At 39.7% G+C, this 25,806-nt stretch overlaps 2 protein-coding genes across 4 annotated transcripts; one reads left to right on the top strand and one right to left on the bottom strand.

Moving 5' to 3' along the window:
- Positions 1 to 889: 889 nt before the first annotated feature.
- Positions 890 to 13,818, bottom strand: tes (testis derived transcript (3 LIM domains)). 3 transcript variants are annotated; one of them, XM_072386436.1, is made up of 9 exons: positions 13,654 to 13,818; positions 9,991 to 10,076; positions 7,619 to 7,896; positions 7,236 to 7,438; positions 6,306 to 6,732; positions 6,064 to 6,266; positions 4,326 to 4,541; positions 4,060 to 4,218; positions 890 to 2,024 (listed from the first exon to the last, which is right to left on the bottom strand). In XM_072386436.1, the coding sequence occupies exons 1-9, from the start codon at positions 13,678 to 13,680 to the stop codon at positions 1,833 to 1,835; spliced, it is 1,791 nt and encodes a 596-aa protein (XP_072242537.1). In that variant the 5' UTR covers positions 13,681 to 13,818; the 3' UTR covers positions 890 to 1,832. The 3 variants fall into 3 exon arrangements, with proteins under 3 accessions (XP_072242537.1, XP_072242536.1, XP_072242535.1); XM_072386435.1 differs by having other exon boundaries at positions 6,064 to 6,732; positions 7,236 to 7,588; positions 7,649 to 7,896; XM_072386434.1 differs by having other exon boundaries at positions 6,064 to 6,732; positions 7,236 to 7,896.
- A 3,888-nt stretch (positions 13,819 to 17,706) lies between these two features.
- Positions 17,707 to 22,584, top strand: LOC140307521 (carboxypeptidase A1-like). The gene is made up of 11 exons (XM_072386450.1): positions 17,707 to 17,809; positions 18,645 to 18,726; positions 18,883 to 19,017; positions 19,101 to 19,205; positions 19,328 to 19,429; positions 19,582 to 19,683; positions 19,777 to 19,887; positions 20,033 to 20,123; positions 20,466 to 20,665; positions 20,790 to 20,874; positions 22,286 to 22,584. Exons 1-11 carry the CDS (start codon positions 17,742 to 17,744, stop codon positions 22,471 to 22,473), a joined length of 1,269 nt encoding a protein of 422 aa, XP_072242551.1. The 5' UTR covers positions 17,707 to 17,741; the 3' UTR covers positions 22,474 to 22,584.
- The last annotated feature ends 3,222 nt before the right edge of the window (positions 22,585 to 25,806 follow it).

Below are 25,806 nucleotides of genomic sequence, written 5' to 3'. Positions count from 1 at the left end.
AGACAATGCCCTCCTCAGAGATGGAGCTTCCTTGAATTGTGCAGTTTCCACATTGTGAATTGGGAATACAAGCCTCAACATTTTTGTTGGCTTTTTCCTCCCCCTTTTCCCCCCCATCATGGCAGACCTGCTAGCAAGTTCCCATCAGAGTGCAACATCAGACAGAGCAACACAGCCATCAGTTGTGTGTCTAATCAAAGTTAATGTTAGTTTGGTCTTGCATACTTCGTTTTACCAACACGACATAAATACAAGGAGGTTGGAGAAGGAGTTTGCGCGGCTGCTGCGATTCACACTGTTTTTTTCAGTTATACTAATCAAATATCTGCTCAGCCTGGAGCCATTATGGGAATTATGAAGATCACTATACTGAGGAGACCATTGTCACACAAATGCCATAACAGCCAACAGAATTAAGTCCAACAATGGCTGTAGTCCAATTATGTGTGTCCTGTTGTTCTGCATATTGGCTCAGTGAAATAGCTTGTTGGATCATTTACTGGAAAGAAAGCATCAATGATGTTAATGGGTACACCTGTGGTTTCCCTGCTATGGGGAGTCTGGCTGAAAATGAAAAATGTCAAGTTACTTTTTTTCGTATGCTGGAACATACGACCAAGCTGCAGCATCACAGATTTCCCCTGTGACAAGTCAAAATGTTGACAATGACAAAGGCAATTGGCATCATAAAGCACTTAAAATGTCTTCAAGTCTATAAAACCAGAATAAAAAGAAGATTTTAACCCCCCCCCCCCAAAAAAAAAACCAAAGAAAGAAAGGCACAAAATTTCAGTACTGCACCGCTGATCTCTCAGAGAGCTCCATTTTTTTTTTTTGATGCACAGCAGCTACACAATTCACAGTGCATATTTTTAACAGGACCAGCAGATGATACATGTTACATTTAAGTGCGGAATCTGACCATATTTTCTGTAGTCCTGGATTTATAGCAGACACGTTCATAATTTGCTTGTGTTCTTTATTTATCAAATATTATTTTGTTAGTTGTTTTGTTCCTGTACACCAAAGGCCAAAGACATTTTTTCTTAGATTAAGTTGAAACCTATGCAGTCAAAACCCCCCAAATCAATTAAACATGAATCACGTTGCGGTAGGCAGTTATTCCATCAACTCTGTAGTATTTTCTTCAACCGACAGGAACATAAAAGGGAGCCAGTGTGTAAATACATAATTGGACACTGCCATTAAATTGCACTTCATAAATTGGTACTGTGACTGTCTCTGTATATTAAAACTCGAGTAATTCATAAACTGTCAAAGGTCCGAAAGTTACATTTAGTCAAAAACTGCCACAGATTAAAACTTCCGTCTTAACTGTTCTTGAATTCAAACGTGGACATTAATACTGCACAGAGGAGAGTATCAGTAGTTTCTTCTGTATGAGGACAACAGTAAAGGTTTGCACATTAAATCAACAGTAGGCTATTTTTGGGGGTGGGACATCTCAGATGGCACCAAACAGACAGATTCAACAAAAGGAAATGAAGAGAAAGAAAAACTAATCTGTAAACAGAAACAGTGCAAGAAAACAACCACCCAAAAAGGTTAAAGAAATGAGAAAAGGAAAATAAAAAATAAAAACTTTAGGTGAAAATCAAAACATGTTCAGTAGAACTTCCACGGTCAGGCTCCCTGCTACTTGTACTGTAGATCTTTATGTTAAAAAGAGCAGGCACTCTTTTTCCATATCAACACAAGTACAACCCATTTCTTCTCAGTGTTTGTTTTCCCTGCTTTGGGATTAGTTTCAGCTGAACCAGTCCAGGTTTCACCAGTGGTCATAGAGAAGATGAGGGAGTTGCTTTGGCTCTCTAAGCCATGACTTTCTTCTTACACTCCACAGAGCAGAAGAGGAAGTTCTGCACTGCCATGAAGCGCTGGCCTATCAGGCACTTATTGCAACCAGAGCACTTGAAGCAATGCGGCTCGGCGTGCCAGTGATGCTCACCGTAGGAAACTCTCTGAGCCTCAGGCTCAACCGCATTCTGGCAGGCTGAGCATTTCTGGGAAGAGGGAGGACATAATGACGTCAAATTAAACAACTGTCCGTTGATTTGGATATTTCACATGTTAACATATTTATGAAATAAAAATATATGAATACAAAGAAGGTATGTCTTAATGTTTACAAGTCAAGACCAGTATGTAAAGGTATGTAAAAAAAATAAAATAAAAAAAAACTTGTTTCACTGGGGATGATGTCAGATAGCTCATGTAAACACTTGCCGAGTGCTTTACATTCTTGGCTTTGGGTGGCCAACATTTTCGTAATGATTCTCTAACATTAGTTATATGCCAAGATTTGCTGTGTTTTTTAACTGACACTTACTGCAAAAGAAGACAGGCGACAGTTTGATTCTACTGCTAAACATGGCAATGTATTCACTATACATCACTGCTTATAACTGTGGGCGTTTATCCTTTGAGCTGCTAATAGAAATATTCCAAAAAGTAAGACCGATTTCACCAGGCAACACTATGGCAATGGACACACCATCATTTAATAAGAAGACTTGATGAGAACAAAGCCGTTTTGATGTTGAATTTCATTTTACAGTTGTACAAACATAAAACAAAAATGATTAAAATCTAACATTTGGTTGCCTTAACCCTCGATGCATCCACTCTACATCCTTCTTTTTAGATGGTAAAAGGCTCAACTTTTCAAGTTTGACATGTTGTAACATATAAAAGAAGAGACATAATTCTATAGCAGTTATATCCTTAATGAAAACAGATACCAACCTGGGCAGTGATAAGCAGTGATAGAATGTAGTCAGATATAGTCAAATATGAGCGGTTTTTCTGTCATGGTTAGTTCTCTGCTCCTTGGGTTATTCTTTCTTGCCTGAGTAAGATTAAAAAAGGTGGTGTGTTGCATGATGGTTAGAACACTTGTCTGACTTTTGCAGATGCTGCAGAACATCCTTCAGTTCCTACACTGGAATCATTAAAGGTGGCTGGAGTCAGAACAGGCAGGCTGCTCGCCTTTGGCTGCATCAACTGGAAACAACCTCTGAGATGACACAACTACTCCCTCGTTGGCTGAAGGCATCATCAATACACCTGTTGGATGTTGTTTCCATTCTGAAAACTTCAAATCAGTTATCGCCAGGATGCAATCTATTTAATCTAATCAATATAATATTTTACACTGATGACACTCAGCTGTCCACACAAATAAAACCCACAGACCGCAGCAGCCTTGATAATCTTGCAACTTGTCCTTCTGACACCCAACAAACATGTGATACAGAAAGATGCCGTTAAACATGATACCAGACGCATATATATATAGCCTTTTACTTGAATCTTTTGATTTCAAATCCAAAATCAAATATCACGCTACTGTTAACAAGCTTCAAGAGCACATTTAACTGCAGCAATTGCTGGGCATAAAGTTGGATTTTTTATAATCCCACACAAGGTGAAATCATTTATTTTCCCCTCGGAAGTATACCCATGTTTGTCCAACAACACATTTCCTATAGTTCAGAACAAATCTTTCATGAGACTCTCTTAAAAGCTTGTCAAGTTAAAAAAAAAAAAAAAAAAAGCAAAAAAAAAAAGATGACTAAATGTATTTATGGATAACAGTTTTCTTTAAAAACAAATACTTGAGAATCAACTACAATAATGAGCCAAAACAACATGACCACCTCCACAATGAGCTGTTAGTTCTTTGTGTGCCACAAAAACAGCCTTGACCTCCTGGGCATGGACTGTACGAGACCTGACGGTACTCTGTGGTATCTGGCACCAAAATGTCAGCAGTTGATCCTGTAGGAGGTGAGTTCAAGCCAGTATGCGTCTGGTTTGTTCCAGAACAGCCTCCAACAGCCCGTCTCCTCCTCTCACTACTCTCACACAGTCTGACCAAAGGCAGCTCACAAGCCGCAACCTTTCGGAGACGCTCCCATTATAGATGTCTGGCTGTACCAATTTGGAGCTTGCAAAAGTCTTCACAAATGTGCATTTCAATGATATTTAGAATCTTTAATGTGAGCCAACTGTAAGGTACTCAAAAAACTGACTCACCACAGCATAGTTTTTCATGTAGCAGGGTGTGCAGACAGGCTTCTCTTTCTCCATCACATACGTCTCTCCAGCCAAGATGCAGTCACATTCGAAACAGCAGAAATGCTTCAGATGCCAGTTCTGCCCCTCTGCTTGAGTGTACTCATTGCTGAAGATCAGCTGTGGAAATACACATAACAGAATGTTGACTGTTTTCCAACAACGACACAATCATCAGCAAAACCTGATATTTATAAAAGATATAGGAAAGAAAATCATTAGATCACCTCATCACAGCCTGCACATCGAGGCTTCTCACTGTCTCCGTAGTGACGTCCGCAGTACATTTTGCCTTTCTTCCAGAAGTAGATCATGTCCACAAGTAGTTCACCGCAGGTACAGCACACAAAGCATGCCGGGTGCCATAGTTTTTCATAGCCGGCTCGCTCAGCATAGACGGCTGGCTCACCCAGTCCCATGGGCTGCTGGCAGTGATGGCACGACTGGACAGAGAAGAAAAAAAAAAACAAAGGGACATCAGCTTCAGAGCTTAAAGCAAAACTAGAGAAGTTTGTGAAGCTTAAAACTATGTGATTCTGCCTCATCTTGAAGAACATTGGCTTTTGTTATGCACAGGCCTGAGATACAGCAGATCACGACTTTGGTTTCCAGCCCAGCACTACACTGTTTTACTTAACAGTCGCATGACATTTTTGTAGGCTTTTGAGGGTCTTATTAGCCTCTTCAACGTCACAACAAATTAATGTGTATGACTTAACATTTGCAGGGCTTACAGTTAGATTTGCTTTATGTCAGTGATGTTACAGGAAAAAACTGCCAAATATTCCAGTGTTACTTTAATTTAAAACGAGTTGTATCAAAGTTTACACTATAACAGCGTAGAGTAAAAAACAAAAACAAAAAATAAAAATGGAGGATCAAACTAACACTGAGGAAGAGAAGATTTGAGCAACTGACAAACGGACAAAATGGATGAAAATACATGAAGAAAAGTGTAAAGCTCATCATTTCTGATGTTGACTGGCAACCAAAAGTCTAGTACAAGTGCCGCTTGACAACGTGTTTGAATGTTTTTAAACAGTAGAATGAAAATAAGCAAGAAGAAACAGGGAAGTGATTAAATGCATGACTATGAAAAAAAATTCCACTGTGACTCATTCCCCACTCTGAATTCTAATCAATTCCACATCCTTCTCTAGAATGGAGATCACTGTCAGAGCTGGACTCACAGCTCCACCTAGTGTCCTCTCTGGGAATAACAACATCTTATCTGCTAATTGCTCCCAACAGTGGATGGACTATGGAAGCAAATAGATAAATAGATTAAATTACTGTAACTTAGTCATTGGGTAGTCATGTACAAAGTCATGAGTTTGACCCAGACTGTATAAGATTTATTATTTTGTAACTCTGGCTCACAGCCGTAAGTCATGACCTCCCAAAGAGTTCAGCAGCAAATAAAATAAATCTAGGCAATGGTTAATAGTAAAAGAAAGTTAAGAACTGCAGCTGTGATGAAGGATCATTAGCAGACCCTGCTGAATTTCAATAGTTCAACAGGCATAATTACCCTGAAACAACACTGTATTTATTCATCTACTATACGTTGCTGATGAAGGGGCAGCAACGGCTGTGACTGGTTACCTACAACCTACAATATAATAAGAATACACCGTTGTCCAAAGACACCTCACTGTGGATCCTCTCACAGAGAAAATCAGTGAAGGACAGAGATGAGGTACAGATACATTTGTTGAGGACCAACAGAGAGTTTGCCTAATCTATACAACTGTGTCATACAGTGTTCTTGCTATATATTCTTACTGGTTGATGCAAATTCCAGACATGCTCAAACATGATTATATTAACACAGTTTCTTTTCTTACCTCTCATTAAAAAAAAATTTCTATAACAGCTTGTCTTGGTAAGTTTAACCCACACGAACAGGACAGTGACTGAGGAAAAGACAGACTAATAAGCAAAAAATAATCACAAAAACCTTACAAAGTTCTTTGATGGTAGTCCTGCACTCATGGCTCCAGCGGTGGCAGCGGTAGCCATGGCTCCTCCAGCTGGCCCGAAGCCACCAGACTGTCCAGTCCCAGGACCTGCAAGTGGTCCAGCTCCAGCTCCAGCTCCAGCTCCAGCTCCAGCTCCAGCTCCAGCTCCAGCTCCAGCTCCAGCTCCAGCTCCAGCTCCAGCTCCAGCTCCACCTACTGCAGGTCCAAAACCTCCTCTGACTCCACCTCCAACACCTGGGCCTGTAAGCCCTGGGGCAGAACAAGCTCCAGCAGCCCCAGCCCCTGGTGTGATTCCATTTGCTCCAATCCCTTCACCAGCCCCAGCAACGACACCAGCTCCAGGTCCAAAGCCAGAGCCTAAGGCTCCAGGGGTACCTCCAGCACCAACAACAGCTCCACCCTGCCTTCCGGCCTGAACCTGAGCCATCTCCTCAGGCAGCATGACATCTCCAACCCCCAGGGCCTCATCCTTGTATTTGCGGACGTACTGCTGCATTAGCTTGACCTCAGCAGGGCTTAGCTCATGGCACATGGATGGGTCCTGATCGTGCTCAGGCAGCTGACGAGCCATCTGCTGACGACGGTAAGCAGCTCCCTCTGTACCAGCTACTGGACGCTTCTCAGGTGGGAGCAGTTCAATGTAACGGACTGCCTGAAGCAAGAAGAAAAATGTAAATATAATTTCAGCTCAGATTGGAGTTTAAAAAAAAAAAGAAAAAAAGTGAAGGACAGAGATGAGGTACAGATACATTTGTTGAGGACCAACGAGAGAGTTAGTAAAGCTAAACTGTCATGTCTTGTGGTGTGAAAACATCCGGAAAGCGAGTCCTTCAAATACAACGCTAGACTAAACACAGGCGACCTAAAAGACTGAGTAAAAGCTGCTGCCTCTAAATTACATTTAGTTTTCTTAATAATTAGTGCTTTATACTTTCCTGCTGAACAATGTTAATAAATTAAACAAAGAGAATATTATTGGGACAGTGGCAGGAGGCTTTTATAACACCAGCTGCTTCAGGGAGCTCAGTGGTGTCCACATACTTTTCAATAACTCAATTCAGTTTTTATGTCCACATAAAGTAGTTTTAATGCTCTTTTAAATGATGCTTTGGATCTGAGCTAACAGTCAATTTCATCACTAATGTGAACTCTTACCAGATACTTGTTGGGTACTGGTGGTGCCCATTCATAAGTGACAGACTTCATTGGTACATCTTTGGGGACTGGCATCACACTGGCTGCTGTGACACTGGCAGCGATGGGCACTTTGTTAGCCTTGACTGGTGTGACACTGGCTGGTGCAGGCTGAACCTGAGGCCGACCTTGTGCCCAAGCCAGAGGGCTGATGACTGTTGAACCTGATGCGGCGCCAGCAGGCTGTGCAAAACCTGATCCGGCTCCAGCAGGCTGTGCAAAACCTGATCCGGCTCCAGCAGGCTGTGCAAAACCTGATCCGGCTCCAGCAGGCTGTGCAGAACCTGATCCGGCTCCAGCAGGCTGTGCAAAACCTGATCCGGCTCCAGCAGGCTGTGCAAAACCTGATCCGGCTCCAGCAGGCTGTGCAGAACCTGCTGCGGCAGAGGGCTGCACAACAGTGGATGAGGCGCTGGGTGGCATTGTGTAAGCAGTTGCAGGAGCAGGTAAAGTGATGGTCACCATGTTACCCTGGTACCTGGGGATGCCATCCGTCTTCAGTTTGGCGATGAGGCCATTATACTTGGTGTCCTCGAACAACTTGCCTACCTTCTTGTTTTCCTCCGAGTTCATCGACACATCGTGTTCCGTAAGGCCACATTTGCAGTTTCGACAAATTTTTCTGAAGAAAAACAAGGACAGGAACATGCTTAGTGCTCGAATAAGTTAATTAACTCCAGGATTACTTTTTCAAAATCATACAGGTTATATCTGTTCAATGCAGTGTGGAAAATGTCTAATTTCTTCTAAATATACAAACCCCTTTTCTTGTAAAAAAGCTTGTAAGTTCTTAAAATGCCACAAAAACTTGAATGCTGTAATTTGTTCATTCATTTGATCCCTTTTATAACAGATGCAAGTAGCCACAAATTATTTTCAGTGTCTTCAATGGATTCAGAAAACAAACAAAAATAAACTTGATGGTCAACAAATAATATCAAAAGAAAAATATTTGACACAGACTGCCCAACACCATATTGGTTATATCCGCTTAATCCAACTCAGGATCGATGAGCTGTCATTGGGCAAGAGGCAGGGTACACCCTAAACAGTCCATCACAGACTATATGTGGTGGAAATGGAAAGTATGTATAACATAAATGGAATGTAAAGTTTGGATATTGTCATACAAATGGGAAAATTATTTGGTTTTGTTATTTTTTTTGTTTGGATGAGTTTGATTTAAATAATTCCTTTGTTATTTGCAGTTTTTTTGTTTTAGATTTAGAAAAATTACAAAAAAAAAATACAAAAATAAACTAAGAGAACCAATCAAAACTAAACTTTCTATGAAAAATCAGAAATCAAGTTGAGTGGTGGGAGAAAAAAACCCCCCAAAAAAACAATAAAACTTTTCCACCATATCATCCAACCCTATGAATAAGTTTTTCCAAAGTATCTGCCCAAACCGCGAGGCTATACTGATGGCGTAACGCACAGCTTCTCATGCAGTCCTGCCTGAGGGCTCAAAGGTCCCACACAGCCGACAGCATTTTCTCACCAGGGCTTTTATACAGTGAGTCATTGACTCTTCATTAGTTACAAGCTTCAAGCCAATTGACTAATTACTGACATAACTTTTTGTTGCATTTTAGGAAACTTTCCAACTGATTGATATCTGCTGCCTTTTATTTTCTTAAGTGCACTGTTGTGAATTCTTGATCAAACCTACATTTCCTTTATCATTTTCTCATGAGAGTCAATAACAGTTGGTTACATATCTCCACCAGCAGCGCATCAACACAGCTTCAGTGTTAAATTCAAACATCAGCAACTTTAACATGCCTCAACAAAGCCGTCTTCATATCTGCAGTCAAACTTTGGTATAATTTATGACAACAACGCATGCTTCAGCCTGAGAATGCAATCAGATTTAAATTGTGATAAGGACGAATGGTACTCCTGTGTTGGCTGTTTAAACTAAATCCAATTTGTATAGGTTCAGTGCATTCAGTTCATTTCAGTTCAGTGTTGCAGAACAGTGTACGTGCATCCTTTCCAGGGTTCCTGTCCATGCTTACCATGTTTCTCAAAACAAAAACTCTTTGTTTTGGAGCACTGACTCAGGAAAACCAGCTTTGTGTGGTGGTGGTCACCATTTTTAAGAGTGATAGTCATCCAGTAATGTTTTACTGTTACAAGCAGTGGCTTTAGTACAACGAACAGTAGAATTTCAATACACAGCATCTTCTCAACAATTACGGTTCAAAGGCAGTTCCCAGCCTCCTCTGACAGTTGCTTTGTGGCAACACTGTCGTTGCAAACGCCAACCACAATGCCATCCATTTTGTTCAAAATAAGTCAGAGGACTTGAAGCTCTGAGGGATGTCTGCTTTCAACAACAACACGTTCCAATTAGGCCGCTAACTCCTGCTGCTATGAGAGCCTTTTAATTAAGCAAGAGGGAAGAAGCCAGATTTGGTAAATTACTTTTTTGTTTTGCTTTTATCATTTCTATAAGGGCTGTCTTTCAGATCTGTCTTCATGACCGACCTGATTCATAATCATACACCAACGGTGTCTGACATTGTTGTTTTGTTTTACAATTTCAACAACTGAATATATTCTCTCCTAAAGGCTCCACACTTTGTTGAACAGAACTTTGATTTACTCTTAAATGACCATTTTGACCCTTATGTAGATAATGGAGAGAACTAAAATCTATTTTGTATGGTGTGGAATCAGATTGCAGAGTGAACAGAAATACTGTACAAACCTCCAGAAATGCAGCTCAAAGCCCTCACACTTGTCTTTGCATTTCAAACAAGCCGCCCCCGCACCAAACTCGTGACCCAGGGCCATCTGCAAAACAACAGCATACAAAAAGAAAAGATTATTGAATGGTTGGGTATTGAGTATTGAGATCACGTCTCACTCTGCCATGCCTGTTCAATCCGTCAGTGTGGTTACATGCATGTGGAGTCGAGCTTCAGTTACAGTACCTGTACCATGGCCCTTGTCCCAGAATACAGGCGCAGGAGTGGAAGCAAGATATTTTTTGAAGTATGTTTCAACAACCTGCTTTGCTGTGGACTGAGTGAAAATTCGTTCAAGACATTGAGCTCCTTCTAACTTTCTTTTTGGGAGATCATGTCAGCAAATCTGATTTCAGTGAACAGATGTTTTTACTTTAGGTTACTTGAATGGTGACTTTATCAGATGTTGCTGCAGTTTTAAAATCATGCTTTTAATTGAGCACTTCGACAGTCTGGAAACCATCACTAGTTTTAATGAGCGGATATTCAGTCACAATAAAACTTCTGCTGAGTAATTCAGATGAGTTGTCTGATGAAATTATAGAAAGGACTACTTTAAATCTGGCGGAAGGAGTCCTGCTTAGGGTGTGGTAACACTGTAAAGTCTGGGGGTAAAAAAAGAACTGTGGCTTTGAAAAAAAAAAAGTTAAAATTAAATGTAAAACCCCACTTTGTGAAGTGTTAATAAACAAACACTACTGTGTATGTACTATACTTTGTACTGCAAAGAACAATATCCTGATCCATTTCATGGCGAGACAGGAAAATCCCTTATTTCTTAACACGTATGATCCATTTTCAGGTCACTTTGATTTTCTGCAATACTTAGAACAAAACACAAAATAGGGTCACTCCATGTCCCCTCATGTGGTTCAGATGTTTTGTGATCCATGCAGAAAAGATTTCATCTGAACTGTGGAATCATTTCAGAATCCTTTCCTTTTTGAAAAGCAGAACATTAATCCCCTACAGTTTACCAAAGGTTTTAAACATCTAATTTACATACTTTTTTAAGCCTTATGTGTCAAACAATTCTCATGACCAGTTTCAGCCATAACTTCTGCTTGTGACCATATATGGTCAACTAGGCTCAAAGCCTCATGGGATCCCAGCAGGCACCCCTGCTGTCAAGAGGCACGTTTTTGACTCAAAAGACAGTCAGCGCATTGGAATGCAGACAGGGACTGCTGTCTGTGGCAGCACAGTTCTGATGCCTGAGTTTATGCCTTTTATTAAGCTTTCACTGCGCTTTACAGAGTGAGACTGTCTCTTTTGAGAGAGTGATAGAGCAAGAAAAATTTGATTTGCGACAATAATTAAAAACGGTGAACATCAATGAACTTCGGTCAAGATGCACATGTACTCTCCAGCTTTCTCTGCTGCAGGCAGCATAAATCAAGTTACAATGTCAAACTTGACTGGAAAACAAAAATTAAGTACCTTCGGGGAACATTTTCCTGTTCTTAATCTATAAAGTCAACTTTAAGAAAACAAATATGTGCAGGCATCTCATTCTAACTTCAGGCCTTCTTTGGGTAGCAACATTCCAGTGGGTACCTGAAAGTTGTTTAGGCTGTTGCATCTGTTCTCAGGTTGAGAACTTAAAATAACTTATTGTCTTTTTTTTTAAGAAACTGACTCAACTATCATCAGCTGAAACACATCGAAAGCAAAAGCAAATTTTGGGGATCAATGAACATCCACGCTGAGTGGTCACAACTTCAGGAAGTACAAATATCAGTTGAGGGCAAAGTGAGGCCAGCTGGCCATTTTAACTGAGGTCATTCAGAGGACACATTTCCTTTCCATGAAACATAATTTCACCATCCACATAAGCAGTTGATGATGTTAATCATCAATGTAACTCTGCATTATGACTAAGCCTGCAGGATGATTCATCCTGGTGACAACTCTCTGCAACAAGGCAGTTAAAACAGAAAGTTTACGCAGCGGCAGGACAGTTGCAGTGAGGACTTATATTTAAGCAGACCACCTCCTTCTGACCATGACCAGGAGTACTTTGCCTCTGAAGTAGTTCTGTAGTAGGTTTTCTCATGGATGAAAGGAGAACTAAACCGTTAGGTTGCAGGCTAAGCAGCTTTGTTTTAATGCCTCAGGACATGTGTGTTTTGTGAGTGGGTCACTTGCTTGACCAGTCAACAGTTCATAACATAAACATCTCTCCTGGTTTTAAGAAAAAGGAGAAGATTGGGTCGCTCAAATGATGAGTTTCTTCCACAAAATCCTGTTTATGAGAGGGTCAGAACTGACTCTCACTGAGGTCTGAGCATTTTGAATCAAACACAATGGCAGCACTGATCATTTCTCTGTTTATAAACAGTACACCAACTCACTCTTTAGGAGTGAGCTTAATTGAAGATCACGTTACAGAAACACACGAAAGATCTCTGTGATTAAAGCAGTTACTGCCTGACAGTGATTACGGGCCTCTCTGATCGAAAACCTGCGATTGCAGTAGACTTTTCTCCTCAGGAGATTTGGAGCAGATGTGAGACAGGCTCGGTCTGGGTCATCAAGCTGCCAACAGTCCTCCCAACAAATATGGCAGGACAATGTCACTGTCAACACCAGGAGAGGATTAATTTTGCCTCTCAAACAAACTGACAGAAATAATAACACAACACTTTGGAGTAAGACACTAGAAAGAGCAAACCCCTCATTAGGATCATGCCACACAAGCAGTATGGACAAAAACACGTGCTTGACCCAATTTCAACTACTCCCTCTTTTCATTTTCACCAATACATAGATTACAGATTTACGAGGTGACAGAGGACAGCGATTTTAAATTTCCAGTTCAATGAAATGACTTACACCACATACATCACAACCTCCTGCTCCAGGATATGCATCTGAAAGGACCTCCAGTTTAAATAAATAATTATGTCATGGACAAAGTCAGACAAATGTGATGTAAATGTGGTATCTGTCAGAAACAGTAGCTATCTGACACTCATAACTATCCCCTACCTTGCAATGACAAACTACGTTTATCTCGCTTAAAAGAGTTAATAAAGACTAAGGTATAAAAATTCATTGGGTACATTATTGGCAGTGGTATAGAGATTTGGCAGTTGTGCGACATTCACTCATGAATAAATTCACCTTCTTAGCTCGATTTTACTTAACGGTCACACTGACTTTCCCTACCAAAATTAGAGCATTTGAAGGAATTAAATAAAGCGTACTGCTATACCAATTTCGAAATGGCTTTTTTATTGTTGCTAAATAATTCTTCTTACAGCGTTGTGGGTTTGCTCATACGTAACCTCACACAATGCATTGTAAGAAGTTAAAACGCGGTTTATCGTGGGATTCCCTCGGGTGAGGGAAGGGAAGTAACTGTGCTAAGTGAAAGGGACAGAGGTTAGCTCATTCTGTGGACCGAGAAAGAGATTGTTAACAAAACTTTTGAAATATTCTTTAAAAAAAAAATCTCAATCCAAAAACATACCATTAGAAACTTGTCCAAAACCAAAACCCTGAAATCAGCCTGAAGACTGGGACTTTTTTAGCCACCTGTCCCGTCCTCAACGCACCTTTCAGGGCGTTCCCTGATCCAAGATACCAACTGACAACACTTTCTAGAGAGGAAAGCTTACCTTCTTCACTTCCTTCTCTATTTCCATCTTGGCGTCTGTCAGCGTGAAGTTTACTCTGTCTGGGGAAGCTTCCGCTGGATTGAAACAGTAGACGAAAAGAACGTGAATACGATAAGATACCCGCCGCTTCCCTCACTGCTTTCACCTCAGAAGTCCCGCTACGGCTACACTGTAGACATATCTTTATGTCTCTACTATGAGCTACACACGTTCAGCAGAATAAAGCAAGCAATTTCCGGTTAAATCTTTCAAAATAAATAAATTCACTTCATACAGAAACCAAAGGCTGGTTTAAATATACGTCATTTCATTCAAATTATGTGAAATTATTAAATGGTTTTGTTTGAATTGCTCACACCAATTTTATCTTTCATAAACAGTGTCTGAAACAAACAGCAAAATGAAAGGATCTACACTGGAATGCATGTTACCTTTTTTTTCTAATCATCATCAACGTCAGCCAACTTGTGTAAAATAGTGCAATGCAACTTTTAAACGGTTTAAACATTTTTTTATGTTTACACTACTTCATCAATAATTTTCTTTTACAAGTTACGAAAACAATTGCACCATTTTGCTGTAGTTATATTTGTAATTTTTTTGTGCTAGTTAGCACGAAAGCGCCATTGCTTCATTTCCGGGCAGTTCCATGTCCCTTCTTTCCAGCTTGACGTGGCTTTCCATTCAGTAGGTCCCGTTCACTTTTCGCCGATTGTCACAGGGGTACTTCCGCCTTGATAGAGGTTTTGTCTGAACCTATTAGGAATAGAGAAAACGCGCTACTTAACGCAGAGCAGCCAACCATCGGACAGTAGGGGCGTGTTCTCGAGCTAACAAAGGACAAGGTCATGTTTTGATGCATGCAACCTGCAGTTTCACGAGCCCTGTCTCTGTATGAACACTTAAGCTTTTTTCTTTTCTTATCCTGTTGTTGTTTTTTTTTCAAACCACTCTCTTGAAAAAATAGAAATATGTTAATTTGATTTGCAAGTGTTTTTTTTCTAAGAGAATTTTAGAGAATATTAAAAGATGGATTTTTTTGTGCATGCAGAATAGTTCTTTAAGATAATCCTAGGACACAAAACCACACACACTCCACAGCCATCTGCTGTTTTGTGATCTGCTGTTTGTGTATTTTCACTGAAACCCTGCCAAACAGCTGTTGCATTGCCTCAGTGACAGGAAAGAATGGTGGTTAGCAGCATCCTGTGTGTGCTGCTGCTGACCTTTTGAGAGGAAACAACAGACCACACCCTGACAGGCCATGTGTGGAGTTATCTGTCAAGAAGTGATGTTTAGACAATTTTTATCAGTAATACTCTCCTTAACTGTGAGTTCTGATCTTTGCTGTTTGGAATGCCATAATCTTTATGTCAACGGTTTAGTGCAGTCGGGTATTGCAACACTAAGGTACCGGGCAGACTTTATTTTTTCAGGAAGTGTGTTACAGTATGTTCTAAGTCTGTGGCGGAGAATGCAATTTTCTGTCCAGGCATCTATTTGGGCCATAGCATCAGACGCAGTCGCTCAAAGAAACTGAACAACATGATCAAGAAGATTGGCTCTGTGCTGGGAACTGCTCTGGAGGCCCCAAAGCTAGTTATGGAGAGAAGAATGCTGCACACTTACTTAATGGACATCACTATACACTCTCTGCACAGCATATTGATAAAACAGCTGGGTGTCTTCAGTCAGAGGCTCTGCATTAGGAACTGCATTAGGCTGGTTTAACTCATATTTATTTGGTAGATTCCAGTTTGTTCTTGTAAACAAAATATTTTCCTCGCACTCCAGAGTAAGTTATGGAGTTTCACAGGGTTCTGTGCTTGGACCGATTCTTTCACTTAATATATGCTTCCATTAGGTAATATTATTAGACAGCATGGCATAAATGCTGATGATATTCAGCTATACTTATCTATGAAACCAGGTGAAACCAATAGGTTGGTCAGACTACAAGCATGTGTTAAAGACATAAAGACCTGGATGACTCAGAACTTTCTGCTTCTAAATACAGACAAAACTGAATTTGTTGCCTTTGGACCTGATTGCTTTAGGGAGAAATTATCTAGCTATATAGTTACTCTAGATGGTATTTCGTTGGCTACTAGTTTTACAGTGAGGAACCTTGGAGTTATTTTTGACTAGAATCTGTTATTTGGTGCACATATAAAACAGGTTTCTTGGACTGCCTTCTTTCACCTTCTTAATATTGTTAAAATCAGGAACATCATGTCTCAGAGTGATGCAGAAAAACTAGTCCATGCATTTGTTACTTCAATACTGGACTACTGTAATTCTTCTATTATTGGGCTATCCAAAAACATTCTCTGAAAAGCCTCCAGCTGATCCAAAATGCTGCAGCCGGAGTTCTGATGAGAACTAACAGGAGAGATCATATTTCTTCAGTTTTAGCTTCTCTTCATCGGCTCTCTGTTAAATTCAGAGTAGAATTTCAAATTCCTCTCTCAAGGTCCATCATATCTTAATGATTTCATTGTTAGATATTTTCTCAACAGAACACTTTGCTCTCAAACTGCAGGATTACTAGTGGTTTCCAGAGTTTCTAAAAGTAGAATGGGATGCAGTGCCTTCAGTTATCAGGCCCCTCTCTAGAGGAACCAACTGCCTGTATATGTCCAGGAAGCAGACACCCCCCTAACTGTTTCTGTCCACAGACGGCTCTTGTTCTTTCCAATAAATAAAGGTTTTAATTTTGAGAGTCCTGATCATCCCATGCAACAAATATACTTTTAACCACGTTTCAACAGAAAGGAGAAAAGTTAAAAGGGAAGTTCTATTCTCGTAAAATGCTGTTTCACTGTGACCTAAACAGAATTTAGAGACGTCTCTCTCATTTGTGCTTTATCCGTATAGTTATTACCTTCAGTGATGCCTGAATTGAGCAGATAGGTTCGCGAGAATCTCAGCAGGAGACATGGATCAAGCACACTGTCTGCTTTACTGTAAGTCTGTGAATTCCACAGATGCTTTCCACTCAACTCTTTACTTTTCTCTTACCTTATCAACTTTGTTACATAAGACCACCTGCATTTTGCAGCGAAGAGATGTTGTATTAGTGAGCATGACGTTAAAAACTTTGCTACATTTAAAATCTTTGTTAAATGAAAACACACTTAAACATAGGTCAAATATTTTAAAAATAGTTTATTTAAAGGCTTCTATAGTGGTCAATATTCAGACATTTATATTCACTATAAGCACGAATAGGGCTGTTATGGAGAATTAAGATAAAAGCTTAATCAATTCACGTCAAGAACGTAGAGAAGCAAGTGTTTCTTTATGCGTGTATGCGTGTATGTGTCGCTGCTTTCATGTAAAGTTTTGCACTTTGACAACACAGTGACCTTCTGTCTGGAAGTGTTTTTTCTGCTAACATGTAGCATTCACAGTACATCTGTTTCTGGCAGCTGGTGTGAATTACAAACATTGATGCGGCCTGACTCCAGTAACAAAGAGGAAGTTGAGACAGACCGTGGATGAACATGGTTTTGTGTTGTGCAATGAAACTCCATTTGAGCTGCAGACTATATATTTAGACAAGCACTTTGAGCAAATTGACAGTGGACAAAGACTATTTAGCCACGACAATGTTTCCACTTAAGTCCCTCTATTTTCACTCATATCTTGATTCATAATTATAATTATATATTATTATATGGTCAACAAACACAGTAGATTGAAGGATAAGAGCAGCTCAGATTGAATACATATTGGACGTCAAATGACAGAAAGTTAATAAAACCACAAACTATCATCTACATTGGATGACAGTACAGAATCACTTAATAGGATTTAGTTGGGGTTTTCCCAGTCAAACCGAATAATTACTAATTGACATTGAACGATGTTCCTTTTCTGTGAGAAGTGAACAGAAGTTCACCTCGTCAAACATACAGAGTAGTGTGGATCAACTTTTGGTGTGGTATCTCTAGGTTGGCGTGTGAACGGGAGCAGCTGGTAACACACCTCTATCGCCCTGAGCAAGGTCGCAGTTGGCACGCCTCACCCGACACACTCAGCCATAAAAACCAGTGTTCGGCCCAGCCAAGTTCATACTGTTGGTCATGATGAGGGTGCTGCTTGCATTCGTTGCGTTATTTGTGGCTGCTCTCTGCAAGGAGACATTTGAGGGGTAAGTTGGCCTGCTAAAACCTTTCACTTCTTAGTTAGGTGGACATGATCTGTAAGTGCACCACTTTTTCATACAAAGTTAAGAAAGTAGTGTTTGGTACAGTCAATAGCTTTTGCAATGGCACAATTCTCCTAAAAGCACATTTTTGAACACATTGCACTATGTAAGAGCAATTACCAACTATGTGACTTAGTAAGAAAACGCATTTTTTAGATATTTCATATATGTATTCTTATCTTTAAGTAACCCAAGAGCGAGAATAAGAAAAAAAATATTTTTACCACCAAATGAAATTACACACTTTGAGCACTGTGCGAATGCACACACAAAACAATGGCTAAAACCATTGTCCCTCCAGTGGGACCATTCTCTACCTGGTCAACTCAACACTCTGTAGACTGAGCATTGCTTAAAACTGGGTTTGTGGTCCCTTGAAATAATTATTGCATGATACATGAAGCTGTGTTGCATCAGTAGCAAAAACGTAGAGGCTTTAGCCTCCCTCAGTGATTAAGTTTCTTATTGACTGACTGGATGAAAATGATATCAGACCTTTGCATGGGGCATTCCATCAATTGTAGGACTCTATCTTCTTGTCACACAAGACAGCACTTTATGAGTCTAGCTGGATGTTCAGGGTTATTATTTTGCCGCTCAGGGTGCGTACCTTTTTGTACTGCATGATGAGTAGAACCCAAACATCAAGAATGATCAGAACATTCCCTGTTCTAACTTAATGTATCCACTTCATGCACACCAGTAAGGGTCTATGAGATGCCTCAGTTAATTACTATTTTTTTGCATTAAAATATTCTAAAACATCTTAATCTTGCAGGCATCAGGTGCTTCGGATTGTCCCAAAAGATGAAGCCCAGCTGTCTCTTATCAAGGACCTGGAGGACATGATGGAGTTTGAGGTCTCTTACCTATAAATATAAATTTGAAATACATTTTCTAGAGAAAAATATATAGGCCAAACATTCAAATATGTAACACCCATGTGTGCTATTTTAAAATCAAGCAACATGTTCTTTGAACTTCTTTGAACTTTTCTTATATGTGTGTCGTTTCAGCTGGACATCTGGATGGGGGTGACTGATGTGTCCTCCCCTGTCGATGTCCGAGTTCCCTCCCACACCCTGCAGCCTGTCAAAAGTTACCTGGAGAGCCTGGACATGGAATATTCCATCATAATTGAAGACCTGCAGGTACACTATGAAACTGCATTACTTTCTTGAATTGCTCTTTTTTTAATATCATAACTCATGTGATATACATTGTTGTCCTTCAGGCCTTGCTGGATGAGGAGCTGGAGGAGATGGACTCTGCTGCCCGTGTTGCTGAGTCCAGGAACACCGACAGCTACGACTACTCCATGTACCACAGCATCAGTGATGTTAGTGCACACATTTCCTCTGAGCATCCAAGGGATGATCATCAAGACCAACCACCACCATAGAATGATGTATTCTCAACTTATGCATGTGCATTCAGAGCAGGATTTTGTCTTTGCTTCAGATTTATAGCTTCCAGGATATGCTGGTAGCTGAGAATCCCAACTTGGTCAGCAAGATAGTCATTGGTCAGAGCTACCAGGGCCGTCCTCTGAATGTGCTCAAGGTAAATGGACATCCATAAAATCTATTAACAAAATGAATAGAAAGCTTTGAAATTTAAAAAATAAAATAAACAAAATAAAATACTATTTAAAAAATGATAAATATTTTTTAAAAACAGTCACATGACAACTTCTTCCTGTTTCTGTATCTTAGTTCAGCACTGGTGGAACTAACCGTCCTGCCATCTGGATTGACACTGGAATCCACTCCAGAGAATGGGTCACTCAGGCCAGCGGGACCTGGTTTGCCAAAAAGGTGTTTTGATACATTACATTTTCATTCTTTGTCTCTGCCATCTCTGATTACAACCTGCTGAACTGACACTATGACCTCTAATGCATTTCTTAGATTGTGACTGATTATGGACGTGACCCTGCCCTCACTGCCATCCTCAACAATATGGACATCTTTCTGGAGATTGTGACCAACCCCGATGGATACTACTACACACACACCTCTGTGAGGCAGTCTTAGCAAGTTTTTTTTACTAACCTGTAGTACTCCGATTTTCAATATCACGTCTCTTGTTAAGCGTGATTTAGAATCATGATGGAATGTATGATGAACGTGTATGTTAAAGCTGAGGATAACTTAATGTTTTCAGAACCGTATGTGGCGTAAGACAAGGAAGCCCAACCCCGGTTCAAGCTGCATCGGAGTAGATCCTAACAGGAACTGGGATGCTGGTTTTGGAAGTAATGTCCTCCTTTATTTCTGAAATACACAAAGTCATCACATACGATTTCTTTTAACACTTTACAACAACTGTTTTTCATGTAACTCTATCATGTTCTTCAGATGTTAGTCGAGCACAAGAAACAGCTCAAAATGCAGATATCACCACTAAGATATCTGCATTTTGAGATATCTGTGCAAATTTACTAATTTAAGTTGTGTGCGCATTTATCACACTTTTGGGGAACTCTTGCACCATGTCCATTAGTAACAACTTAATCACACTGAGTAGTGTCAGTACTTGTCATTATTTTCCTAAACAGTGGAATCTGTTTTTCTTGGTTTGTCGTGTTCTTTTACAGAACCTGGCGCCAGCAGCAACCCCTGCTCAGAGACCTACCGTGGTCCCAGGGCTCATTCTGAATCTGAAGTCAAGTCCATTGTGGACTTTGTGAAGTCCCATGGCAACATCAAGGCCTTCATCTCCATCCATGCATACTCTCAGATGCTCCTGTATCCTTATGGCTACACCACAAGACCTGCCAAAGACCAGGCTGAGCTGGTATGAAAACCCCTTCATGATTTATTCTAATGTGCCAAACCAAAAACGATTTGCCTATAATGTTAGAAATGTAAGAATATGTAACAGCAGTGTGAATAAGTGATATGGTGCTCTCTTCCTGCAGCACAAAGTGGCTCAGAAGGCTATCACTGATCTGGCCTCCATGTATGGCACTCGCTACAGATATGGCAGCATCATCAACGTCATCTGTAAGTTTTAACAGTCCCGTTTTACATCATTTGACTGAAAGACAGTTTTTAATAGAATATTTCATGCTCTCCTATTACACTTATTTTCCTATCTGTAAGTGCAAAGGCTGAACAGTAGAACCAATAGTCTTTATCTAACTTCTGATCTGAATATTTTTTTCCAATTTAACGGCAGTATCAAAACATCTTTGGAAAGTTAGTCAAAGTTAGTCAATCAACACTGGTTGAGACAGCCAAACTTTAGTAAATCTTTGTTGAAGTCTCCTATTTAAGGTATGGAATGCAGTTGCAGAGCAGAATGCAGGCAAACGGTAATTCCCATAATTTACAGTCAGTTCAGCTCAGCTTAACCTCAACAACATTTTTCAAACACACATTTACCAAAGTGCTTTCCAGAACAATGGGAAAAATGTTTTAATCACCTATAAAAGCGATTTTCAGAAAGCAAGTAATAAGATGATAGACCAGTCAGATAAATTGATTAGAAAATGAAGCAAAAAGTCAGAAAGGTAATAAAACAACATACAAATGGAACATATTAAAAGAAGTAGCACACAAACCGATCAGTAAATTGAATATAAGCTCTTCCAAAGGTGTGTCTTAAGAAGAGGGTGTCAGAATTTCACATCCAAATTGGGAGCTGGTTCCTCAGGAGAGGAGCCTGAAAACTTGAAATAGAAACTTGGAGAATTGTGCTCTGACCTACCTTCAACTCAAGTGCGTTAATTTATTCAGTCTATTTTTACCCCTAAGTATACATGACTTGCTTGAGGTGAGTGTTAATAAGAACTTGTTAGAAATAAAATTAATTTTGAAATCTATTCTAAATTTTGTCATTGGCGCCAGTGCAGAGAGCCTGAAACAGTGTCTCTTGCTGATACCGGTTAGAACTCTGGCCAAAGCATCTTGAATCAAATGAAAGATTTTTTTTAGTTTAATTTACAGTACAGAAACCTCAAGTTACCTAGATATGCAGAAGATTGTTTCCTTTTTTACTAGATTCTAAGCACATAGAACATACATAATGCATTACATTCTGGCTAAAACTCCCCAGAAATATATTTGTTTTACATGTGAAAAAAGCAGCATGATGTATGGTTAGAAGAAGTTAGATCATTATTTCAGACACTTGGTGCACCAATCACGTGTAAAGTATTTGAGTAATACGGCTCACACTGAGGACCGGTGTTCCTTGGCTGATAGCTAAACATATATTTGTAAACCAGTTTAGCTGGTGCAGGTTCGGTTTACTTTGTTTTTGAGAAAATGAACATAGTTAAATTAAGTTGGATGAATTAAGAATATCATAAAACTGCTGAACTGAAACTTTTTGTTTATTATGGTGCATCCTGAGAACTCTTGCTTTATACTAACCATGTAACTGTTAACACAATGCTTATTTTGATTGTAGATCAAGCCAGCGGTAGCACCATTGACTGGACCTACGAGCAGGGCATCAAGTACTCGTACACATTTGAGCTGAGGGACACAGGTCGCTACGGCTTCATCCTGCCTGCCAGTCAAATCATCCCCACTGCCCGGGAGACTTGGCTGGCTCTGATGGCCATCATGGATCACACTTTCAAGAACCCATACTAAACTGTGGGAAATCCCCATGGCAACTCGATTTTTGGACTTCCTGAAGACCATAAAACTGAGAAATAAACAAGCACATTGAAGAAATTGAGCTTCTAGTATCAAAAAATTTAATTCAGACACAATAATGTCTTATTTGAGATTTCTGCTTTGGCCCAATGGTAACGAGAAAGTAGTTGAAACTGTCAGAATTTAGACCAGATAATGGACATTGACTAAGCATTGTTTCTCGTCATCAGTCTTTTCCTCCTTAAAAATGAAAGCAACTGATTTAAAAATAACAATAGGAAAGAATGACACAGAGTACAGAAGCATCAAAATTCTTGGGATTTCAAAATGAAAAAAAAGATTCTGGGTCAGATGACATTAACAACAAAGAGTCAATAAGATCACATTGCAACATACTATGAGTTTCTTATTCTCTGATGATGACATTTCTGTGGATAATATTTAGATGAATAGTTTAACCTCTTATGATATGTGTTTGAGGAGAGTCAGACTACATATATTTCCAGACAGAGATTTATATACTCAAAGGACATAGATGTCTTGACAAAATTTTTTCTAACTAGTAATTTCTTTTAGCATCGAAAGCCTGAACAACATATATCCATCCTTTTTTGTAGGCTAATTGATTCAACCTGTTTAGGGTTGCAGGGGGATGAAGGCAGTCACTGCTGCCACCGATCATAATAAAACTTTAGATTAAAAGTTCCAAAATAGTTTTTGGCTTAATATTATGTTAGTGATCACAAATGACTGCAGCTGGTAGCTACTCTATTCCAGCTTAACAACTCTTTGATGGACATGTAACCCTTGTTATGGTATAATAACAGAGCACATGTAAGTAATAGTCAATAGTAATAACTGGACCAGTACAGAAGGCAGTAAGTTTTTTTAAGAGCCAGTATCTCGAACATCAATAATGACACAGACAACAGTGGGTTTGAATTTCTGTGGTTACTTAATTATTAAACACAACAACTTATAATAACAAACACCTTTGTTCCCAAAGTCAGTCTTTATTGTGTTGGGGCCCTTCTCCGATCAATGTCAGTATGTCACTCTTTATTTCAGTCTTATCGCACAGTCCTTGGGAAAGGAAGATCTGAGAAATCCTGCGCACATCTCAGGTTCACTACCAGTAGTTCGGCTCGCCACCCAGGCAACTAAAGTCAAATGTTCGCATCAAGAAGTTATGACAGGAAGCAGAACTGATCATCTGGGCTTATTTGGAGATCCTGTCACACTGAGCTCTTCACTGCAGCTCGGAAAACAATGTTAGCCGTATTTCTCCCTTAAGCACATAATTTCACAATTTTAAACACTTTTAACAAATGAGTGACATCACTCCAAATGTTACTTTTAGATGATATATATAAACACAACAAATTTTCATAAAATCCACTTTAATTAATTATTTGTTTATCCCTCAATAGAAATTAATTCAAATGGATAGTTATAACATTAAAGTTATCTCAAAGCCAGGGCTACAGACATCATTTGTTGATCAATCCAACAAGGAACTGGAATCTTAACTTGTTTAGAAATGGCTCCTTGACCAAATGGAGATGCCGTAGTCACCATTTCATCAGCTGTATGTATAGACACAAGGTATTGAGGGATCTGATTCATACCTGAGAGGAGTTTGTTTAAGATGAACTAAGAAACAATAAAGCAATAGTGTTGGGAAGTTCGACTCTTTTTACTGACTCAGATATTTTACTCTCGAGCGGTAAATTGAACGAATCTTTTTTAAATAATTTCGCTCATTTCGTTAATTTTTCCAGCAGGTGGCACTGTAGCCCTATTGTGGGCGTTGCACAAAAAGGCCACGGTTTTAAACACTTAACACTGAAGGCAACATACGGCGCATTCCCACTGTAGGAACCTTTTGCAGTTCCTATAACCTTTTCAGAAATAGGTCCGTTTTTTCACGCATTTGGACATACAGGAACTCGGGACCACGGCCCTCAGTTCCTATAACCATTTTAGCTCCTTCTCCAAGGCGGGGTCTTTTCTGGGTTCCATAGGAACACATATGACGTAGGTGTTTGGTGGTTGGTAGCTACGCCCCTTGTCTAAAATATTTACTCATACGACACGGACACAACCAGCGCATGTTTAATAAGTTAAATTTACACGTCATCTCCTTTGTCTGCGGCGCTCTGCTCTCCTTTTTTCCTTCATGAAACGAAGAAGTATTGCCTGCTGCTCGATTCTCCGTCTCCTGACTCTCGCTGTGGGCTCTTCCAGCCTCAATCTTAGACGCCTCATGTGATCGTCCATGATTAATACTGCCGTCATGCAGACCATAAACACGGTGGCTTCCTCGCTCTCCATGTTAGCTTCTTGGTGGTGTTGTTTTGTTTTCTTCTCTCCTTACTTTTCGTGGGTTTTGTTGTTGAGTGTGGCGCTACAGTAACACGTCACTGTCGCAGACGGTTTTGTCACATCAGACCCGACCAAGGTCCCCGACTTATGTGCGAATGCAAAATGAAACAGTTCCCCTGGGGAAGGGCAGTTCTTATAACAAAATTCGAGGTGGACAGTTCTTAGAACTGCGTTCTTAGAACTCTCTGTCCGAATGCGCCTATAGTTTGCTTCAGCTGAGTTGACAAAGTACAATACAGAAAAATGCCACAAACAATTCAAACCATGTGAAAACCTGGGAAAGCAAGTACACAACATAATAAGGTGACTTGTGTCTGTATCCTCCCTGCCATTGTTGTTTAAAGCATGACAGTGACTCGGTAACTGTCCCGTGAATGAACGAACGAGAACGATCCGTTCAGTCCTGTCACGTGACAGCTGGTAGAGGACAAGTGAATGTAAAACTCACATTCATTTTGACAATTAGCAACACTGTCCACATTAGTAAAAAAAAGTAAAAATAAGTTCCTTAAAATGTTACATGGTGCATTTATTGTGTCCTATTATTATTATTATTATTATTATTATTATTATTATTATTATTATTACTGTCATTATTATTATTATACTATATTATTTTATGGTAGAGTAAAACACAAAATCAATATGATGATATAATTTTCAAAAGTATTTATTTACAAACACACTTCACACATTATATACACAAGAACACTATACACTTCTACAAGAACCGAAGCCACTAATTAATCATGATTTCATGACAAATGAATGAACATCACAAATCAGACATCATTCATTTCCTTCCATTTCTCAGTCCACAGCCCCGTAGCTGATCTGCAGTCACATGACAAATGAACGAAAGAACGATCTGTATGAACGATCCGGTTTGTAAATGAACTGTTGTGCCTACTGCTCTTCAGCCTGAGCTGACTGTCACGTGAC

Source organism: Leuresthes tenuis, unplaced genomic scaffold (genome assembly GCF_036924035.1).
Source record: "Leuresthes tenuis unplaced genomic scaffold, fLeuTen1.0.hap1 SCAF_5, whole genome shotgun sequence".
In the NCBI taxonomy this organism is placed as follows: domain Eukaryota; kingdom Metazoa; phylum Chordata; class Actinopteri; order Atheriniformes; family Atherinopsidae; genus Leuresthes; species Leuresthes tenuis.
This window is presented reverse-complemented; position numbering and strand designations above follow the sequence as displayed.

Coding starts and splice junctions, on each gene's coding strand:
- tes (XM_072386434.1), bottom strand. CDS start 13,680: ATGGAAATAGAGAAGGAAGTGAAGAAG. Junction 10,077..13,653: donor TAGAGAAGGAAGTGAAGAAG/GTAAGCTTTCCT, acceptor GTTGTTTTGCAG/ATGGCCCTGGGTCACGAGTT. Junction 7,897..9,990: donor TTTGAGCTGCATTTCTGGAG/GTTTGTACAGTA, acceptor GTTTTTCTTCAG/AAAAATTTGTCGAAACTGCA.
- LOC140307521 (XM_072386450.1), top strand. CDS start 17,742: ATGATGAGGGTGCTGCTTGCATTCGTTGCGTTATTTGTGGCTGCTCTC. Junction 19,206..19,327: donor TGTACCACAGCATCAGTGAT/GTTAGTGCACAC, acceptor TCTTTGCTTCAG/ATTTATAGCTTCCAGGATAT. Junction 20,124..20,465: donor CTGGGATGCTGGTTTTGGAA/GTAATGTCCTCC, acceptor GTTCTTTTACAG/AACCTGGCGCCAGCAGCAAC.